This window comes from Montipora capricornis, chromosome 1 (genome assembly GCF_036669925.1).
Source record: "Montipora capricornis isolate CH-2021 chromosome 1, ASM3666992v2, whole genome shotgun sequence".
In the NCBI taxonomy this organism is placed as follows: Eukaryota; Metazoa; Cnidaria; class Anthozoa; order Scleractinia; family Acroporidae; genus Montipora; species Montipora capricornis.
The window spans coordinates 40,113,773-40,133,772 of NC_090883.1; the positions used below are offsets into that span (position 1 = coordinate 40,113,773).

General features: G+C 39.9%; 3 protein-coding genes and 1 long non-coding RNA gene across 12 annotated transcripts in view; 2 read left to right on the top strand and 2 right to left on the bottom strand.

Moving 5' to 3' along the window:
• The window catches only part of LOC138053405 (Golgi-associated plant pathogenesis-related protein 1-like), a 5,637-nt gene extending 382 nt beyond the window's left edge, over positions 1-5,255 (top strand). The window contains exons 1-4 of one of the 3 annotated variants that reach the window (XM_068900056.1): positions 1,359-1,448; positions 1,651-1,859; positions 2,715-2,981; positions 4,692-5,255. In XM_068900056.1, the coding sequence (XP_068756157.1) occupies positions 1,670-1,859; positions 2,715-2,981; positions 4,692-4,720 (486 nt within the window). In that variant the 5' untranslated portion in view covers positions 1,359-1,448; positions 1,651-1,669 and the 3' untranslated portion in view covers positions 4,721-5,255. Of the gene's footprint in view, positions 1-1,358; positions 1,553-1,650; positions 1,860-2,714; positions 2,982-4,691 lie in introns of those variants that run through there. The other 2 variants (XM_068900063.1, XM_068900050.1) reach the window with 2 other exon arrangements.
• A 133-nt stretch (positions 5,256-5,388) lies between these two features.
• LOC138053369 (uromodulin-like) lies at positions 5,389-9,136 on the bottom strand. Of its 6 annotated transcripts, XM_068900043.1 has the most exons (6): positions 8,921-9,136; positions 8,386-8,445; positions 7,565-7,948; positions 7,334-7,489; positions 6,682-6,816; positions 5,389-6,145 (listed from the first exon to the last, which is right to left on the bottom strand). In XM_068900043.1, the coding sequence occupies exons 3-6, from the start codon at positions 7,881-7,883 to the stop codon at positions 5,772-5,774; spliced, it is 984 nt and encodes a 327-aa protein (XP_068756144.1). In that variant the 5' UTR covers positions 7,884-7,948; positions 8,386-8,445; positions 8,921-9,136; the 3' UTR covers positions 5,389-5,771. The 6 variants fall into 6 exon arrangements, with proteins under 6 accessions (XP_068756144.1, XP_068756129.1, XP_068756136.1 ...); XM_068900028.1 differs by having other exon boundaries at positions 7,334-7,948; positions 8,921-9,129; XM_068900035.1 differs by having other exon boundaries at positions 7,334-7,948; positions 8,381-8,445; positions 8,921-9,129.
• Positions 9,137-11,759: 2,623 nt separating this feature from the next.
• On the top strand, positions 11,760-17,887 carry LOC138043546 (uncharacterized). Of its 2 annotated transcripts, none has more exons than XM_068889886.1 (6): positions 11,760-11,899; positions 14,465-14,659; positions 14,893-15,240; positions 15,805-15,999; positions 17,024-17,275; positions 17,630-17,887. In XM_068889886.1, the coding sequence occupies exons 2-6, from the start codon at positions 14,470-14,472 to the stop codon at positions 17,656-17,658; spliced, it is 1,014 nt and encodes a 337-aa protein (XP_068745987.1). In that variant the 5' UTR covers positions 11,760-11,899; positions 14,465-14,469; the 3' UTR covers positions 17,659-17,887. The 2 variants fall into 2 exon arrangements, with proteins under 2 accessions (XP_068745987.1, XP_068745978.1); XM_068889877.1 differs by lacking the exon at positions 11,760-11,899 and adding an exon at positions 12,787-13,127.
• A 138-nt stretch (positions 17,888-18,025) lies between these two features.
• Positions 18,026-20,000, bottom strand: part of LOC138043560 (uncharacterized) — a 4,066-nt gene continuing 2,091 nt past the window's right edge. The window contains exons 2-3 of the long non-coding RNA XR_011131285.1: positions 19,478-19,654; positions 18,026-19,072 (exon numbers count right to left, since the gene is read on the bottom strand). This is a non-coding gene — a long non-coding RNA (uncharacterized lncRNA). The remainder of the gene's footprint in view (positions 19,073-19,477; positions 19,655-20,000) is intronic.

Sequence of the window (20,000 nt, forward strand, 5' to 3'; positions counted from 1 at the left end):
CTGGTATTTAGTGCCTCGTTTACGCAAAAACGCTTCAAGAGTCTTGTGTTTCAGTGACTTGAATATATGAGAATGCCGCCATCTATACGCATAGTGATATGCTATAATTACATTTATGCAAAACGTCATTTTTCAAGTTTAATTTAATTCATTTTTTCCGACAGCTAAACGTCGTATGAATCATTCGCTTCTTTACTTAAAAAAGTATTCCCTCATTTACCCGATAAAACATATCAACAAAGAGGTGGAACCCAATGGCATATAGAATTCCATAGAGTCACTTGCGGCCTAATCATTGAATAGCGCAAGTGTTGTTATGTGCCTTCAAACGCTTCCGACTAATCCCCAGAAGTTTCCGTTTAAAAAAAAAAACAGGCTCTGTCGGCAAAACCGACATAGCTTTATAGGATAGGATTTTTAATAGAATAGAGAATTGTCCGGCGAAAAGTAAAATATGCGGTTGAGAAGCTATCAGATATTGAAGGATCGTTAAATTCAAAACTACAGGCCTCCCTATTTTTCATCTTTACCGGGCAGAAAGAGCCCCTTCATCATAAACAAACTTTTTCTGAGAAGAACGACTAGAAAGGAGACCTGGAACAATACAGGAGTTCGAAGGTTTTCTCTTTTCCTTCCGTCTTCAGACATCAAGCCGCCCATCTGTGGCTTTTTTGCTTTAATAAAAGAAGAAGTAATATCGACTCTTGCACCAATGATCTCAATACAGATGAGGCGTTGTGGTAACAATTTTTGCGTTGTTGCAAAATTTACCTCAAAATAGGACTCTTTAGAAAACAGTCCTAAGAAAATACGCGCGCTGATTGGTTAAAAATCGCGTTTCTATAACTAGATGGAGACACAGAACTAGCTGTTGACGTAGTGATGGCGCATGCAAAAACAATTTGCATTTTGATAATTAGAGTTAACAAGTTGTTTTCCTTTTTCTCGTCGCGTTGTTTTCTAAAAGAAATAGAAAACATGTATTCCGTGATTCTATCGACTTACAGAAACACTCGTGAAAGTTTGGGAGAACTCGAGAAATCGGTGGAACACTCGCCTGCGGCTCGCGTTCGCACAGCATTTCTCGTTCTTCCAAACTTTCCCTCGTGTTTCTATAACTCGATAGAAACACGGTACATGTTTCTATTTCTTAAATAAATGTTATCTAAAATATTAAAGGCTTCATTGAAGTTTACTTCCGGGCTGTTTCATTGATAGAGTTACTGCGGCAGCTTATCCAGGAGATTCTCCTAAAATGGCATTCTTGTGGTTGGCATTTATACTGCATTCTCGATGTCAAGTTCATAAGGATAATCAAATTCAATATTTGTTGAAATTTGCAGTTGTGTTAAACAAAACATGGATTCGCTTTACGTTTGCCCCAAGCGAACGTATATCAGGGCTCAATACACAGACGCAGGAGATTTGTTCATACGAGATAGCATAAAGTATATGCCTACCTCCCATATATACGTAGTGTCTCATTTCCTCTAGCCCAGACTGCTTCCCTGGCAACCTCTCTGTAGCCTGTGATCAGGAATTGGCTGGCGTAGTGAGACAGTCGCTCTATGTCAGATGATTTCGTTACGCAAATATTTTGATGAAGTTAGTGAGTCAAATCAGTGTTTATTAATTTTAATTTTTTTTCAGGAGAGATTCGTGAACCGTCATGTCCAGTAAGTTTCAAAAGGAATGCCTTGATACACATAACAAACTGCGTGCTGAGCACGGTGCGCCGCCGCTGAAATGGTCAGCTAAACTTGCTTCTGAATCAGAAAAATGGGCGAAAGAACTGCTTAGGAACAATAAACTACAACACAGCTCTGGCGAATATGGAGAAAATCTGGCGTTTGCCTCTGGTAGGAAAATCCTTGTCATTACTACTCCATTCCAAAATTTTTCGCGCCACGTTAGGTAGTCCTTGTATAGTGCTTTGGATTTTGTGTTATGATATTGTTTGGTGAATAAATTCTCGGAGATTTTAGCAACATCAAGTCACTCTAAATTCTAATGATTAAGGCCCGTTTCAAACGTCGAACTTTACATGTGCCGAATCTAATGCAAATGAACGAAAACAATAGATTTTCTCATTTTCATTAGATTCGCCACTTGTAAAGTTCGACGTTTGATAACATGTTTGTATTTCAAAGGCACCCAACGAGCAAATTAAGCCAAAAGCCTTCGAGAGGCATTTCTAGGCTCCTTGTTATGTATAAAGACTGTTTAAAGAGGTGTTTTTATCACGTAGAATTTATAATTTGATCTGTTCGGATATCTCAGATGAAAATTGTCCGAACATTTTAGGGAATGATATCTTCATTTCAGAAATCGCAAGCTGAACGTTACCCTCTAAGAACTTCCAACCGAACCGAAAATTTTTATTTTTTGCTTGAAATTGGGGGATTCTCTCATTGTCGTCTCAATTAAAAGCAGGGTTGGCGAAGTGTTTGGAGTAGTTCGCCTTGCAAAAAAGTAGCCTGGATTTGATGTCCGGACACAACGTCACTTGTGATTTAAATTTGTTGGTTCTCTACTCGGCTCTGAGAGATTATCCTCCGGTTTTCCTTTTTCATCAAAATCCAGTACTTAATTTCATTTGCTTTCACTTCATGTGATTTGATTTATAACATTCTCCCTGGGTTCAACTACAGCTTAGGATTATTATCGTCATCATCTTCTTGGTAAAAAATATAACGAAGGCCTTACGTTTTCAGGTTATGAATTAACTGGCGCAGGTGCCACCCAGATGTGGTATGATGAAATCAAAAATTACAACTTTGATAATCCTGGAAATTTCGGAGGCACGGGACACTTTACTCAAGTCGTATGGATAGCATCACAACAAATGGGCGTCGCAATAGCTGGTGAAGGAAACGGACCACAATATGTAGTTGCCAGATACAGCCCTGCTGGAAATCTCCTGGGTCATTATCAAGAGAACGTAATGCCCAAGGATACAAAAGCCAAGGGAGGAAAGTCTGGTATGCTAATCTTTTACTTAGTTTTCGTTCGATCAGATTAGTTTGGAGATGTACTTTTCGTTTTCACTGCAACGTTAGCACGGGATACATGCCTCGTTACTGACGACAGGAGGACAGTACGTCTTGTTCGCGTTCGCGAGCGCGCATTGGAAACGCACTTCCCTCGCGAGTACGAAGCTTACGAAAGGACGACGATGACGCTAACGAGAACGTCGTCCAAAAATGTTATTTCCCGTTATTGAAACAGTTTCGTTACAACCCCAAGTCGTTCGGAATAGAAAGTGTGTACCAACATCGCAGTTATAAAATTGGCATGAATGGTGTGGCTGTTTGGGAAGAAAATTTTAAAATGTTTCGTAAGGTTCTCACGTCTTCTACACACCTCAAATTTGGTCAATTCAAGTCGTTGTCAGGTCGAGGATGGCAAAGAAATGTACATTAAATGTAAAATCGCACTTGCAGGTCCTTTGTTATTGCTCATTAAGCTCATTACGCGTTTTCACATGACGTCACGGCAGCCATGTTGGTATTCCAAGACAAAGGAATGGCGGCCATTATGGTGTACCAAACTAATCCTCCGGGAATTGAACTCTATTTTTATATTCCAGAGTTTCGAAGCAAGCAACCGTGGACAATTTTCCTGTCGGTGTACGTTGGATCGGTGGCTTGATCTGATCGGCGTTATTTCAAGTTGAGAAACTAAATATTTTATGCAAGAGCCGATACAACGTAGATTTGATTTTAGTGATGTATGTACTATATTCAATGTAAACTCTCATTGTACCTGAAGAAGGCTGGTTTGGCCAGCCGAAATATAGTACATCACTAAAATCAAATCTACGTTGTATCGGCTCTTGCTTAAAATATCTATTTTTATGCAAATACTTTCCTTTGTTCCAATAATACAATATGGCTGCTGGTCACGTGAGTGAAAACGCTCTATTGTTTTGGGGCATCGTCGTCATTCTTGCGTAAGGTTCCTTGTATCAAGTGCAATGGGCCGTTTCCGAGTTCATGCCTGCTTCCTCTTCAAAGTGCGAAGTTTTTGTGATGCTAGTAGACCAATTTCGATATATTAAAATTCAGTCATAAACAAAAGACATCATCTCGAGGCTCTGAGGAATAAACTCATAAAAATCCTTATATTATAATATAGTTGTGGGTGCCCTTGCAATTCAGCTGTAGCTGCAAGAAGGTAAATAAACTGATCAATCAATCTATATTTATTCCCAAGAGCCTCGAGTTGATGCCTTTTGTTTAGGACTGAGTTTTAATATATCGAAATTGGTCTATTAGTTCTACTTACATATGAATGAAAACTAATTTTCTTAAGAAAAACCTCTCACGTAGACTCGCTTTGAAGAGGATCAGACTCGTACGAACTCGGAAATGGCCTTTTGGCAGGCTTTCCTCAAAAGGCTAGTTGAACATCAATTTTATTACAAATATACGCTAATGTAAGAAGATATTGGAAGCGCTAACCAAAACAGTGGCTCCTAGACTTGTTTAAAATGATTAAAAGAAATTTCCAAAATTTTGAATGAATGATGACCACTTTCAAAGGACATGTTTCGATCGTTCAACGCCCATCATCAGTTCTGAAAGATTTCAAAAAAACGAATAAGATCTTTAAAAAAGGACATTTTTGCTTATCACTTCGGTATTGCAAAAATACTACAACTAACTGAAACAAATTTCTTGTGCCTACAGGTAAAGGGAAAGCTTGTATTATCCTGTGAAGTTGAAAGAGAATCAAACTTCAAAATGCAATCTACTCAGACGTAATTCTAAGAGGAAATAGACACAAGGGAATATTCACTTTTATTAGTTTTGGTTATTTTTGCCCAACCCGTAAGTGGGATATTAAAGGCTAAAGAAGGATCGGCGTGGAAGTTACACTAAATTTCAAAAGGTCTTCGTTATAGTTTAAACAAATACCCCTGAGAAGGACATTTCAGTGCTGTTTTTATTTTTCATAAGGTGAGAAACATGTGAGCAAAGACTCTTACAAGATGTAGTAGTGCTGATGTTGGATCCAGTCATACTTAGTTGAACAAAATGAAAGACTTTGGCCACACCTATAACGCTTCTTTTAGTACTTTGTTGAGTAAATTTCATAACCGTTTATAGGTACAGCTAACTCAAATGCGTTTCCTGCGGTACTGGGCTACCTCACGTGCTTGAGTATAAAATTGTATGAAATGTGACTAAAAAATTGAGTCGTACGTTTCTTCAAGGCAATTGTACAAATCATTAAATTTGTAATTTGTTTAAGCTGCCTAACGGTACTCTCTTACAACGCTGCTTTTGGATGAGGTGATGTACGAGGTTTTCCACCACGTCTTCACACTTATCTCGGTGGACGTGACTGTTATATCAGCACTGTTGGTTTGGACAAACATCTTCTTTATTTTGCAGTTGTAAATTATCACTTATTTCAGTTATGGGTATTGTATATGCATATTGCGGACCTATTATTTTAGTCCTTTACAAAATATCGGTGGTACTTGCCGTCCTGACGTTAAGCTTTGACCCTTGTTACACTACTACCCATCTGCAGCTCCCTACTAACTAAAACCTCCCTTTTTAGTAAAATAAATCTAATGTGTTAGGCCCGCGGCGAGTGAGCAGAATCTCAAAAAACAATTTCCTTTTAATATGTGGATGAGAATAATCAGCAGTTTTTTCCAAATGCGTGACTTACAAATATTCCAGAAGAGATAATTTTACATATACATTTGTTCAAATTTTACATGTCTGTTATCAACTTGTGGATAATGGCTTCGTTTCTCATTCTCCACAATAGCGAAGCTGGCAAGCTGGTGTACTCATAAGCTCGTAGCTGTAAAACGGACCACAATTCCTGAGCCTAATATGAGTTTCCCAGTAACAGCAACTACTAGACCAATGATAGCAAACGCGCCTTGTCACAATTCCATCATGCACTTCGGGATGGCTTCCGTTCAGCCAGCCAGGCGCATGCGTGTTACACTTGTGCTTAGCGATGCAAGTTGTTGGCATGTGATTACCAGACTCGTTTCCAAAGCGGTACCAGGCTTTCTGAGTGATCAAATTGCGGTCACAAAGGGTAGTGGATGGCGGAGAATCTCGGTGTCTGTTAGCTTCTGTTAACCACTTATACCCTGAACAGCCTTCCCCTGTTACTGCAAAATTGAAATGTATTCACGTGTTTTATTGCTGATGGCACACTACAGGGCCTATTCAAGGCAAATGGAAGCTTGTAACATCATGGGACCACTCGTTTAGAAACTAACATCGCAACTTAAAACTTGCTACGGCCTTCTATTTGTTCAAAACTTAAAATGGAGATTTACTGCTTATTTTTTATAAATGAGAGATGAAAAACCGGCTTTTATCACTTTCTGCCGTCAGAAGCGTAGCCCCCTCCCCCCCCACCTTTTGAAAAGTGTTCACAAGGTTCTGCTATAAAGCATAACCTTTCGTGTCTATTCTATAAATAATCTGACGAAGTATCACGAATTTTACATGCAGACTTGCATTAGATGCATTTTTGCTGCATGTTTACAACGAAAATGTTGTGCACCAAAATATATAGACTACGTTTAGCAGACATACCCAGCTCTCCGAGGAAAAACAGGTCGGGTAAGGCGACATGTAGGCTACAAAATAACTGTTCTGTAGAGAACTGAGTTGCACAGTAGGTAGTCTAGATACTAACCTACAGTAGCGCAGCTTGTTTTACCGTCTCCGTAAAACCCTTCTTTACAGACACATTTATATGAGCCCACTGTATTTTGGCATGTAGCGTCTTCATGGCAACTGTGTGTCGATGCGCTTTGGCATTCATCTTTATCTGGAAATCGGAAAAAAAGGCCGAAGTCAAAGTCTTCATCTAACCCTGTGAGAATGAAATCAAATGTGATCTGTCCGGCAACCATTTGAGCATATTTCAGTTGAGCTTCACAAAAACTACTAGCAAATCACCATAGATATTTGGATAAACTGAATTATGGATAGAAGCAGAGAAAATACTTGCTGGAAAACGTGTGCTACCTGTGAATAAGTCGTAGTTGAAATTGGGCCAACTTCATTTACAAATAAACCTCATTTTTTTCTCTCATGTTTACGTTCCTTAAAGAAACCAGATCACAAATTATTTCTTACAATTTACTGAATAATCACTCCAATCCTTGCTTCTACAGCGCTGATCCCTTTCAGTAATAACAACCAACGGTTTTTTTCCGTTTACTTAACAGTCAGACAGACGCTTCCACGGACGATTCTCAAACCGAATAAAAAATAAATAAAGCAACAAAACACCAAAATAAACGAGTAAGGCCTCTAATCATTTAAAAACATTAGCCTCTTACCATCGATTGCACTGACATCACATTCCACTAAAGCCACTTCCCCTGGTGTTACAGATGAATGCATCCATTGTTTACCGCTGACCATTTCATCGCCCTCGCTACTTTTAATTTCCTTGCAAGACCACGCAGGCAACTCGCGAATGGAACCGAGAGGAACTAGGGAGGTAGACAATGCAGAATCTGTACGCTGCTGCGATTGGTTCCGTGAAAAACGTTTGAATGCATACTTACCTCGTCTCAACCAGCGTTTAGCGTAGAGTTTGCCTTGTTTTTCCACGAAATCCTCGGGCCTGGCTTCCTTTGTGCGATTATTTAACTCACACTCGTTCGTCATGATTTCGTAGTTAATGCTTTGACATTGGATTTCTGTATTACACTTGAGCATACACTCCAATGGATTTCCGGCCATCAAAGTTTGAAATGTATGACCCTGGAGCATTTTTCCATACTCTGAAGATGCCGTCCTACAATGCTGAGCATTGATCACGCTGACAATGACATGGCAAGTGATGAAAACACGGCTGATGATTGACAGCCAGATCTCAGCCATATGATAGATAATTTATGAGAGGAACCACACAAAGATATCAAGTCCTTAGAGAACAGCAGAGAACTCTGAAGAATAATGTCCAAAGATAAAAATCGGAAAATATCAAATTTATTGGGAATTTTGTTTTAAAAGAAAGACTCAACAACGCTTGTGTTAATAATTGCCTCTACAACATTATATATCTAAAAAAGCAGTATCTTTGTTTTCCATTTGATACGAGTTGGAGCATGCGCATGAGCTTAAACTGATGGGATGAAAGAAAGAACAAGTCGATCATCTTGGCAAAAATTTTACGAGCCGTGAAGTATCGCAGGGAAAAAGGACTAACTTGTGGAGAGTTAAAAAAAGACAAGTTCCAAATGTAAATTAGACTTAATGGACCCCTATTTAAAATGGCTGACTCAATTGGACTTTCTTTTGGTAGCTTTTCAAAATTTTAATCACTTATTAATGATCACCTGGCAAACGGTATCTGTAAATATAAGATGAATTCTAACTTTACTTGTAGAATTGCTGCTCAAAACAACTTTCCAAGCTCGTGTTCAACGTCGATTTCAACTTTCTGTAAAACAACAAGTATAACCAATATCTCATTTTAGAAAGAATAGGAGATGATCACGGCCAGTTGCTGTGTACACAAACAAAGGTTGACTCCTTGTAAATTATTTTTTCCCGGTGGGAGGAAGTATTTTTCACGAAATATGAAAATTAGCAACAAGGAAAATAAACGGAAAGGGGTAGTTCAAGGGACAAGAGAATTTTTGGAGGGCCTGAACTCGTGTATCATGCCGTGATTGTCATGTATTTGGGGATCTTGAAAAACACACGAAGATACTCTTTTCTTGAAATCCAGCAAGCCGCTGATTCTTAATAGAAAAACATTAATCATTTTGTAACACAGTCAAGCTTAATTTTGACGTTTTAAGGGTCTCGTGCCGTAAAACTAGATTCTAGATATACTTCCCGGTTTCAATGGAAAAAGAAGCAAAACAGAAAAAAAGATTGTATGCTAGTTCAGAGCTCAATTCATACCCTACCTCCCGTTTCCAATCGTTAAACTCTTCAGTAATACAAACACGATATCTAACAAAGGATGGATGTCTCTGAGCGTGAAGTAACTTTCCTCAAATCCCTCGGCTGTGGGTTACTCAAAGACTTCCAACAACTGACTCGAATTCTTGAATTTTACACGTAGGAGTCAGCTACTTTTTAAAAACCTGTTTCACTGTTAAAAAGCAACCGCGAGAATTATTTCTTATTCCTCTTGGCACCAAAAACATGTAATTTATTTATATTGCTTTATGAAGTGCACAGAATTAAAAATGTATGAGGCACGTTTTTGTTCATTTAGGACGGTGTAAACAATGAGGGAATACTCTGGTAATGATGCAGTGTTTGTTCTTTAACATTGTTGAGAAATTGTGAACAACAAGCCTAACCTTAAGTCTTTATTATACTGGATGGATGCCAAACTGATGTACTTTCTACAGGTAGTTATCATCTTATGCCCACAATATCTCAGCCCATATTTCTTCCAAACTAGCAATAGTTCAGGGGTAACCAACGTCAATTTTCGGAAAATAATTATCTGTTCGGAAGACAATTTGAGATCTAGAATTTTCGCAACATTTGTAGTAAAATTTCTTGCTTGCCTGCCTGTCCTAGGATTTTCGAACATCTGAAACATGGTACAATTGCCCATTTTTAACGGATTTTTACCCTAAAAAGGTCACCTAGAATTTTCGGGAGCCTTTCTTCTGGCTGAAATTTTCGAAAAGGTAAGTTTTGATCCCTATAATTTTCGAATCACTGGACTTTCAGCTAGAGAATCCGAACAAAAAAAAATTTTTTAGGGGATAAAAATATGCCTATATCTGCCGTTTAAATACTGAAATACGTTTAACAATGCTATGTTTAAGTGGTTTTGAACTATATTCTCGTTGGGTGCCCCTGATAGTTGACACTACAAGTGCCCTCACTGTCAAGTATACTTGTACGCAGAATTCAACGTGTCTAGGGCCCAAGTAGAGAGGGGAGAACAAATCAGTATACCGAATATGATTCGTGAGTGGGCGGTTTGATCATGCATGGCGGACACGATGCTGTCCCAATCGAAACAGAAACTAAAACAAACGCAAAGTCAATTTTTACCGCAATGTGGCCATCGTTTTTTAAAAATGTAACATACTGCAAGGGATGGAGTTTTTTAGTCTTGAGTAACGTGAATAACCACTGATTTTTCATGTCGCGCGGTTTGAAATATGCTTTATTTAGATGTCCTTGATTGGGATTATATAATTGCAGTTATAGGATTACATGACCAAATAAATAGTAAGAAGAGGAAGTGTTAAAATCTGACCGGATGAAGAAACTGAAACGGTGTCACGGTATTATTATGATAGGAACATCGAGTGAACAATTTGTGTAGAAAACTCTAACCCTTCTGGTAACAAATTTGGAATTCGGAAATGTTGAGAGTATCTTGGAAGAACTGAAACCGGCTGACGGTCTCAAAAATCCAACAAAACTATGATAATAACTTGTTAAGTGTCCTTTTTCTTCAGTCTAAAGACGTGATCAAGATTGGTTCCCCGGATTGATTCTTTCTATTAAAACAACAACCTCTTCAAGACAGAATACTGTCGCGGGCCTATGTTAATGTTTGGAACAACACCGATCGTTTGCTTTGTAAATACTTTAAGAATCACTAATGTTTATCTTCAGTCGTTTTCTAACAACTCTTGCTGGTTGTAGACTGAGAGACTACTGAGTCTTTCATTCTCTCACACGGTGATTTGTGTCTGACAAATCGTTTCCCGAAAAAAACTTCGTGCGTGCTTGAACAATGTTCCTCAATAGACCTTTTTCGCTTGTACATTTTGTTTTCCCAATACAAATCATGTGATAATACTCAGGAGGATTGGTCCTTTGTAGGCAACTCGATTTGTATCAGATCTGCTTTAATGTTTGATTTTTCAATTGCTAACCCGAACAGCACTTTGGTTCTTTGTGTGAGTTTCTACTTCGTGATTCGCAAAACACCTCGGTCGTGTAGAACAATACCAATACCACTTGCGAGCCCGATTATATATTAAGCGATACTGATACCACCTTGAGCGCCTGGTTGAACAAATCGAGATTGATTCCCCCTACAATATCTACCAATTTATACACTTACCCTTTTTATGTGGGGACTTCTAGGTTGCCTCCGAGGGCAATCACTATAACTCTACACACGCGCAACCTACAATGATGCCTCCTCGGACTAACCAACTGAGTGAGCCACGCCTGCTCCTTTTTCGGCGGACAATTGGGTAAGCAAACCCATGCAGCTACAAATAATAGATCGCACTGTCTTTTAGTTGCCTCCGTTTTCCAGTAATCTCATGTTTCGTTTTGAGACTTACCATTAACTGATTCCAAGAGAAAACACATCGTTGCTCTAAAATTACATTTTCCCTATCATAACTCCACTTGGGATTTTAGTAGCAGGAACTGGGATACCAGGAAAACTTGCCACTGGGACTGGGATTTTGTCAGCTCAGCTCACAAATCTTTATTTCGGTGGTTAATTTACCCTCATCAACTCGTTTGATAAAATTTCAGTCCACACCGACCCAGCACCATATCCCTGATTTGTCTTCTGTCATTTCAGCGTCAAGTTTAATGGCCATGTATTCATCGCTCATGATGCCACTCATTGATATTAATGAGTTTCAGCCAGAAGTTTCAGTTTGTTGGTGTGACAATGATCTCTTTTGTTCTGAGGCAAATTTGAATATCAAAAGAAATGTGATGTCATGTTTGTAAACAGTGAACGTCGCTTTAACTTCTTACAGTTGCTGACATATTTACATATGACCTGAGAAAGCCCAAATGTGATTGGTCACCTTGAACTATCCACACGTAGGACTTCACAAGGTGAGTCATATTGATGCACTGCTGAATTCTTTTTGTGGTCGGGTTTGAACCCTGGATCCTTCTCTTCAAACGAAACTATCATAAGCGCACGCCAGGTATGCATCTTACGTTCAGTTGACAGGCTATCTTTAAGGCAGCTGTCGCGGGATGGCACATTTACAGAGAAACATTTTGAGTTGTTTGGAGTCGGGCAAAACAGCAGAAACGGTAGCTTACTCGGGAGTAAACTCAATCATGCCGGCATAATTAAAAGGTGAAAGTTGCAATGGTTAGGAGAATCGTACACAAAACTTTTGTTAGACGGCAATTTCAGTTTTATTTTGCATGCAAATGAAATTAACTGGGGTTAGGTATTCGTTCCGACCCATTTAATTTGTTTTATTATTCACTGTATTTGTTCCGAACCATTTAATTTGTTTTATTATTCACTGTGTAAGAATTTTAAAGATAGAGTTTGAATTTTTTTCAGTGAATGACTCCGCCATGATTTGTATGGAATCGAAATACAGGACTTCTTACTAGTATTAAAGAAACGTTACTGGAGTAGTTAGTAACCTGAAAAATGGCACTGCGTTTTAGAATATTTGCATAAACATGTGTAAGGTGGAGTGCGTGAGCCTTCAATAATATTCATAACTTGTGTACAGATATTTGAAATGGTGTGATGATGTTAACTGAAAAATTGAAATCAAAAACGCTAAGCCCCTAAATATTTCTATTTTCGATTTCAATTGTCATTTGACTTAATTTGTTGATTTCATTTGCCATTGTGCATTCTCGGCTGGTCAGTTCAGGTATTAAAGTGAGCTGAGTCACACGTGAAAGGAGTTTCCCAAAGGTTGGCTAATCCTATTTTTTTGTTCTTCTATAAAAGGATTTCGGTGTCTGCAAGGTTTGATATCAAAGTAATTTGACTTTTGGGCTAATGTCACGTGCAGATTAATGTCATCTTCTGACAGGACGTTTTGGTAGTGCGTATTTCCTGTGTCTGAACGACTTTCAGGACTTTTAGTGCCCTTATCTTCGACAGCCAGTTTGTAATGTATAAAACGTTTGATAAGTGACGATTCAGACTTTTCATGATTAAAGAATCAGACTTATTACTGCCATTTTTCCACTGAATTTGCGCTTAAAGCGTGACGCGGACGTGTGTTACATTGATGACGCACGAGATTCAAGGGGTGTGTATTCAGGAAGTCGGAGTAGTTTCGAAAAGAGATAAATACTCAGAACAACTGGAACATCATAGAGGGCTAATTTATTGAACCGAGATATAACTCTTAGAATTGTGGCCGTATCACGTACATTTCCCTCAACTGAAAGGTAAGAGTGTATTTACTTTTATGTGACTTCCACGTTTCAACACACCTCCGTGGATCATCCGTTCGAAAACCACGCTGTTGACATTGCCTTAACTTGCATTTAATTCAGTGGTAATGGATATCAGCAACCGATTTATTCATGATGCTTTACCTTCATTTCGAAAGCTTGTGAGGAATATTTTCCAGTCTCAATTCCAAGTACAAATTTTCAATTTTGCTATCATTCTCGTCTTCTGCCATGGTTTATGCATGATCGTATTATACTTTTGTGCTTAAGAAATTAAAGTCTGAAAAAATGCGCTTATATATTGCGCTTCAGTGACAGGACATGAATAATGATAATTCAAAACCATCATTTATCGCGAGGAGGCGAGGCGCGAAGGAAATTAAAGGAGTCGCGTGAGAGTTAACTCGCGCGCCGCGCTCTCTGCTGTCACAAGCAATCACCCTTTTATTTCTCGTCCATATATTGCGCAAGGTCATCTTTGTCTTTCAATTGGCTTCTTCATAAAGATTGATTTATTTTTTCTCGCAAATGCATAACTTTTTCCGGTCAAGGCGAGCAATTAAGAACAAGATGCCAATAAACTCTACCCAGAAAGAGAGGGTGGAGAGTGTTAACTTGGCAGGGGCCGGCAAGAAGAACAAAAATTCTGTGTTTTCAGTTGCGTGGCTTCAGCATACAGACAAACGATATTCAGATGACGGAAAGAGAGGCCGAAGGGTTGACGCATAGAGCCAGGACAGGAGTCTCGATCTCCGATGGAATGCGGCCCAAAAGTTTTCGGTATTATCTATTTTCAGGACAGCTACTGCTAGATTTTTGCGGGGGGAAAAAACGTGACGGTTTTGTGTTTCCTTGCACGATTTATGATTTTGCATTAACCCAATGACTCCTTGGAATGAGACTTCACGAATTTACTCTGTCTAACGCCAGACGATTTTACTAGTAAACTGGCGGCGTCTTTGTAGCTGCGAATAGGGTAACCAGTCAAAACCAGTCCCCCCATTAGCACTTGCGCGCAATCCCTCGTTAAGCTACTTGGTGGCTGACCAATCAGAAGCGTTGCGGTCATCAGGCCCAATCTAATTGGTCATAATTTGACGGGACTCGTATTCGAAACTTAGGACCTGTTTACAAGGAGGGAGGGTTACCCTAGTGCCAGGGTTAACCTAGCAGGAGGGTTACCCAAGCACTCACACATTTCTTCTTCTTTTCAGCAATGTGTTTACAAGGCAGATAGGGTTACCCTGGTGCTAGGTTAACCCTACCCTACCTGCCTTGTAAACGCTCTGCTAGGGATAACTCGGCTACCCTTTTGGTTTCTGGTTTTTCAGACGTGATGCCTAATAAGTTTCAAAAGGATTGTTTAAACGCGCACAACAATTATCGGGCTCAACATGGTGCTCCTCCCCTGAAATGGTCATCAAAACTTGCTTCAGATGCCGAGAAATGGGCCAAGGAACTTGTCAAGCTAAATCGCCTTCAACACCACACCGGAGACGATGGAGAAAATCTGGCTTTCGCTTCAGGTATTTGCTTTACTAAATCAATAATATTACTCCTAGAAGGATAAAGGATAACCCCCCCCCCTCCTCCTAGATCAGGTAATCCTACTCTCTAAATGTAAGGAATATCTGATGTGGCATGTTGGTTGTGGTAATATGACTTTTGGGGGTCTTCACGGTATCCTCACAGCGATGAGAATTTTCCCTCGCAAAATAGTAATTTGACATCAAGTGAATTCTTGTCTTCCCTGCTCCAGGTTATGAAATGTCGGGACAGAGAGCCGTTGATATGTGGTACGAAGAGATCAAGGACTATAGTTTCAGGAATCCAGGTTTCTCCTCAGGCACAGGGCATTTCACTCAAGTGGTCTGGATAGATTCCGTGGAAATGGGAGTGGCCAAAGCCACAAATGCAAAAGGGACACAGTTTGTTGTCGCGCGTTACAATCCACCCGGCAATGTATTGGGAAGCTTTCCAGAAAATGTTAAACCGAAGGGGTCCAAAATGTCCGACCGATCGAAGCAGCCTCACGGCCAACCGGGATCGAGCGGAAGGACTGTGACTGTTACAACTCCTGTCACTGGAGGAGCCAACGAAAAACCACGTATGTTTTACTTAAAATCAAATCTAGATAACACCCGAAGGCGCCCTACTTTTTATCATCAATTGCGTTTTAACCCTTGTATTTTGACTTTGCAACCGTCTTTGTGCAGCACACACGGCAAAAAAGTCTGAAAAGTAGACATAAAGCATTGTGCGATAAAGAAGAAAAGAAAAAGTCTGTGAGATTGGTGTTGCTTGACTGTTTCTTTTACTTCCATTCCGGGGTAGCTGGGTTGCAGTGCTTTTGGAAAGGGACAAAAGTTTGTCGTGATCAAGTCATCCTATTTCAACTGAGGAGAGCTCAAATAACTTTTCTTTCACAATAGACCCATGCATTTCAGTAATTACCGCCAATATGGAGGACAAAACAATGGTTGTTCTGTCTCCTGCAGAGAGAAACAAATTTTTCAAATGCAAAACAATCGTATTGTTTTGTCTTCCAGACTGGGAATTAACTGAAAGGAGTCTATTTCCTAATAACTTTGAACGTAAGAATATGTGAAGAGCAGATAAGCCGAGTAGCTTGGCTGCAAACACTGACGAACTATGTTTTAATTTTAATCAGAAAGTACCAGAGAATTCAATAACGAGCTTCTTAAAACGCACAACGCAATTCGCTCTCGGCACAGCACCTCTCCTCTGAAGTGGAGCTCCAAACTGGCAGCGGAGGCTCAAACATGGGCAGAAGACTTGGCCAGCAGGAATTGCATCCAGCCCAGTAGCTCGAACGATTACGGAGAAAACATTGCATATATGTCAGGTAAACTGACTTCCAAGTAGAAACGTAATGTCTTGGTGAACTGCTAGACGTGATGTTGCACGCTACGTTCTAGACTGTAGAACCACATAGGGACGACGCTCTTTTCCCGAGCCGGGAACGCAAATACTTGATGAGAAGCACAGCTGAAAAATTCCCGATTTTGTTTGCTGTGTATTCCTTCCCCTTGATCAACGCCGATCGAGAACCGTCCTTTTACACTCACTCGTCCTGAGAGCGAATATAGACGTAAACGTACAGCCACCCAAGTTTGCGTTTTCAATGTTGTCCAACAAGGATTTTATGCTCATTTCATAGTACAGTCGAACCTCGATTATCCGGACTCGTTGGGACTACACAAAATAGTCCGGATAATCGAGGGTCCGGATAATCGAGAATATGAATATTAATGAGGAACAAAAACTGATTACGTTAAGAAAGCGACATTTAATCGTGAAACAAAATATTTGCAAATCGTTTGGAAAACAATATTCACTGTCCGTTGTGAATACCTGTACACGTGTCGGCAAACGTTGCGATCTTTTTCCTTGCTCTTGCGGATATCAGATATCTGCCGTTTACTAACGCCATATTAAGCTGACAAATTGGTTCCTATTTTTTCTTTCTCTAATCGCAAAATTATAGCCTGTTTATCTTTTATCGAAAGAACGGACAAAGAGAAACAAACTCGCGTTTACATTACTTTTTCAACGCTGTAGTTTTAAAAAGAATATGGCTTGGGATCTTGATGATGACTAATAAATATTCATGACAAAATTGGGACCAGAGAAAAAGTCCGGATAATCGAGAAATCCGGATAATCGAGGTCCGGATAATCGAGGTTCGACTGTACGTAATTTCGTTGTTTCATGCACGTATCAGCTCAGAGACCCCTAGGTATTCGTAGGTTTCAAACGATTCAAAGCAGCCAATGAGCTGTCTTCAGGGGCAACTTTAAGATGAAATGGATAATCGATACAACAAACTGTCATCACAATTAGTTCTTGGTTCTGTCCCTTTCCAACAGGTGCTCAACTTACTGGTAAAAAAGTGACGGATATGTGGTATGAGGAACACGACAAGTACAGTTACAATAACCCGGGCTTTACCAAGGCTACCGGACATTTCACGCAGATTGTATGGCAGAACTCCAAGGAAATGGGTGCCGGGAAAGCTGTTAGTTCCACCGGGGCACAGTTTGTTGTTGCCCGATATCAGCCTCCTGGCAATGTAAGAGGACAGTTCCCAGAAAACGTGAAACCCGCAACGAATGGTGAAGGTACGTTCACAGTGTACAAGAAGTTGTAAATAAATACGAGGGAAATGATTTTGTCGTGCTTTTACCTGCTTAGAAGAAGAGTCTTCTGCGGTTCTTTCCAGGAGACTTATACTGGGAAGAGAAATGTCAACCTTCTCTTAGTTTCATCTGCAAGGAAGGCTATTATGGAAATGGGATCTACTATTTAGTCCCACTGTCGCGCCTGATTCCTCCTTACTCGACCAAATGCCATTAAAAATGCTCTCGACGGGCTTTGTTTTGATACCTTCAATAAAACGATATCAATAAATTTGTTTTGACGAAAAGTCTGTTTTAAAGCCAGTTTTATTAAAATCTGACTGTTCGTTATTACAGGTTCAAAGAGCTGCTGTGTTATATTGTGAACGGAAAAGGACCATCACTCTCATTGAAAACTACAGGACGGACATTGGAAACTAAAAGAATTTTTATAACTTGAAATAAAATCAAGATGTCACTGGAAATTTTCATATGTAGAAGACTGAAAGCAAGGATGTTCTCCAGGACTTGTTTGAGAAGAATATCCAATATAACTGTGTGATGAAAGAACAAAAAAAATGAAATGTTAAAATGAACAAAGAACTTTACTTGCAATGAGTATCAAGTCTTCTATCGACTTCTAGTGCTGCGGCACCGAGACGACATTAATCAATTTAACTTAAATCATCAAACATTGGTTTTGTGGGGAGGGAAAAATCGGAGTATTACCCGGAGAAAAACCTCTCGATGCAGAACAGAGAACCAACAAACTCATCCCACATCCAGGTGATGTGGTGACGTAATTTGGAGGACTGGGGAGAAAAATTTTAACGCCGTATCCCACAACCACGCGCGGCCTTACGTGTTGTTTCCAAATTCCATAAGGCCGCGCGCGGTTGTGGGATACGGCGTTAACAATTTTTTTCCCCCAGTCGAATTACGTCACCAGATCACCTGGATATGACGCCGAGTCTGGGAATATTGTTGGGAGGCGAGTGATCTCAACACTGCGCAATCGCAAGAGCATACGCTACATTTTCAATCCACGGGCGGTTAAACTTGAAGGGGAAAATTTTGACGGAGATGTAACATTCAATAGGCTAGTTTCGAATTGTGCAGCAGCATGAGAGCTGAGTCGAGGTTCAGGGGAATAATTTGCATTTTAATTTGTTTTGTTCGAAACAAAGGAGGAAAATGCAAATTATTCCCCTGAACCTCGAATCTGTTCTTTTGTTGCTGCACAATTCGAAACTAGCCTATTGAAACGACGTTTGTTTCTATTACAAGGGTCTCCCAGGGGTTTTAAGGAAACAGGAACATGGCTAATTTGAACTGAGGAACAGGGGATCAAACAAGGGAACGTATCGTAGGGAATATTGGAACATAAACCATTTAGGGATATAAAAGCTGAAAAAAGTTTAGAAGTAATTTTGGGAACAAGGGAACACTAGCAAGCAAGCGTATAAGGATTGTCTTTTAAAACCAATAAATACATAGGTAAGGATAAAATCAGGTAGCGCATTCCGCAACTTAGATGATACGTAAGAAAAAAGAGAACTAAGACCATAACTGGTTGTTCCAGGTTTATTGAGGAACAGAATGTAATTTCCGCGAAGATCATGCATAAGAAGGGGACGAGAGAGAAAATGTATTTTTCATATAAGCAGAAAACCCCTTTTTAAAAAAGAAAAAGCAAAAAAAAAAACCCACATACCTTTATCAAGTAATATAGGGAAATTTTGAATGCGCTTATTGCATAGAGATGTCGAGCTTGACTTTCGTAGTAAGAGGACAGATAATCTGCAAATATAAATATCGTTATTCTCTTATTTTCATTATTATACCGTTTCTTTGACACGAGAATTACAGCGGCGAAATGAAAGCACAACTTTGTCTCGAATTTTCTATGATAAAAACTTGTTCAGAAATCCAAAATCAACGTTTACAGCACACACCAGGCCTAATCCTGAGTATCTGGCTAGCAATCATTTCCTCTGGCCGCGCTTCAGCCATTCGATGAGGGCCAGTCTCGTGCTTCTTAAGTTGCCTCGCTCATGCCCAAAAAGAATTCTGGGTAATTCTGCCATTCCATGACAATGGAAGACTACCGATTCTCATTTCATAGTTTTTTTCATAAGTGTCGGGCCACCCAAACCTACCAGCAAAATAACAAATCGATTGAAGGTTTTAGCTTTCAAAACTTGCCCAGATTGTGTTAGTAGGTCCTGGAATTCGTCCACAGAAAGGCCAGAGAGACAACTTCACTCGTGAACCGCCATGGATACAACAGAACATTTTAGGCGTCCCAGTCTGCAGGAAACCATCTCTCGCCTCTGTCTGAGACAAGACCAGACACTCTCGGTTCTTACGTTACGTGTATGCCTATAAAATCAATTGAAATGTCAATTGCTGGTACAAAAAAAAACCAGCATGTTAATTTTTTTTGGTATCGAAGAGCCAGAACATTTGCGCATGCGCTGACGGAATGTTTGAACAAGAGAGAAAAACGCAGTACCTCCAGACACCGGCGCTGGAGCGTCGTACCAAACGAGTCATCCCGGGATTTCGGCCCGTGCGATCGCTTTTGGACGCAGTTGGCCCTTCGCTGCTTTCTGCTACCGACCTTGCCTCCCGGTACGGTATTGAGGGAGAGATATGTCGGCCCCTAAACCATATGTGACAAATCCCACGCCTACTCACAGCTCCAAAACGCCCTTGTCAATAAAGT

Excerpts from the sequence above, each read along its gene's own strand:
- LOC138053369 (XM_068900028.1), bottom strand. The coding sequence starts at position 7,883 with ATGGCTGAGATCTGGCTGTCAATCATCAGCCGTGTTTTCATCACTTGC. Across the intron at positions 6,817-7,333 it reads TGATGTCAGTGCAATCGATG|ATAAAGATGAATGCCAAAGC; the intron begins GTAAGAGGCTAA and ends TCCGATTTCCAG. Across the intron at positions 6,146-6,681 it reads AACAAGCTGCGCTACTGTAG|TAACAGGGGAAGGCTGTTCA; the intron begins GTTAGTATCTAG and ends TCAATTTTGCAG.
- LOC138043546 (XM_068889886.1), top strand. The coding sequence starts at position 14,470 with ATGCCTAATAAGTTTCAAAAGGATTGTTTAAACGCGCACAACAATTAT. Across the intron at positions 16,000-17,023 it reads AAACATTGCATATATGTCAG|GTGCTCAACTTACTGGTAAA; the intron begins GTAAACTGACTT and ends CCTTTCCAACAG. Across the intron at positions 17,276-17,629 it reads ACCCGCAACGAATGGTGAAG|GTTCAAAGAGCTGCTGTGTT; the intron begins GTACGTTCACAG and ends TCGTTATTACAG.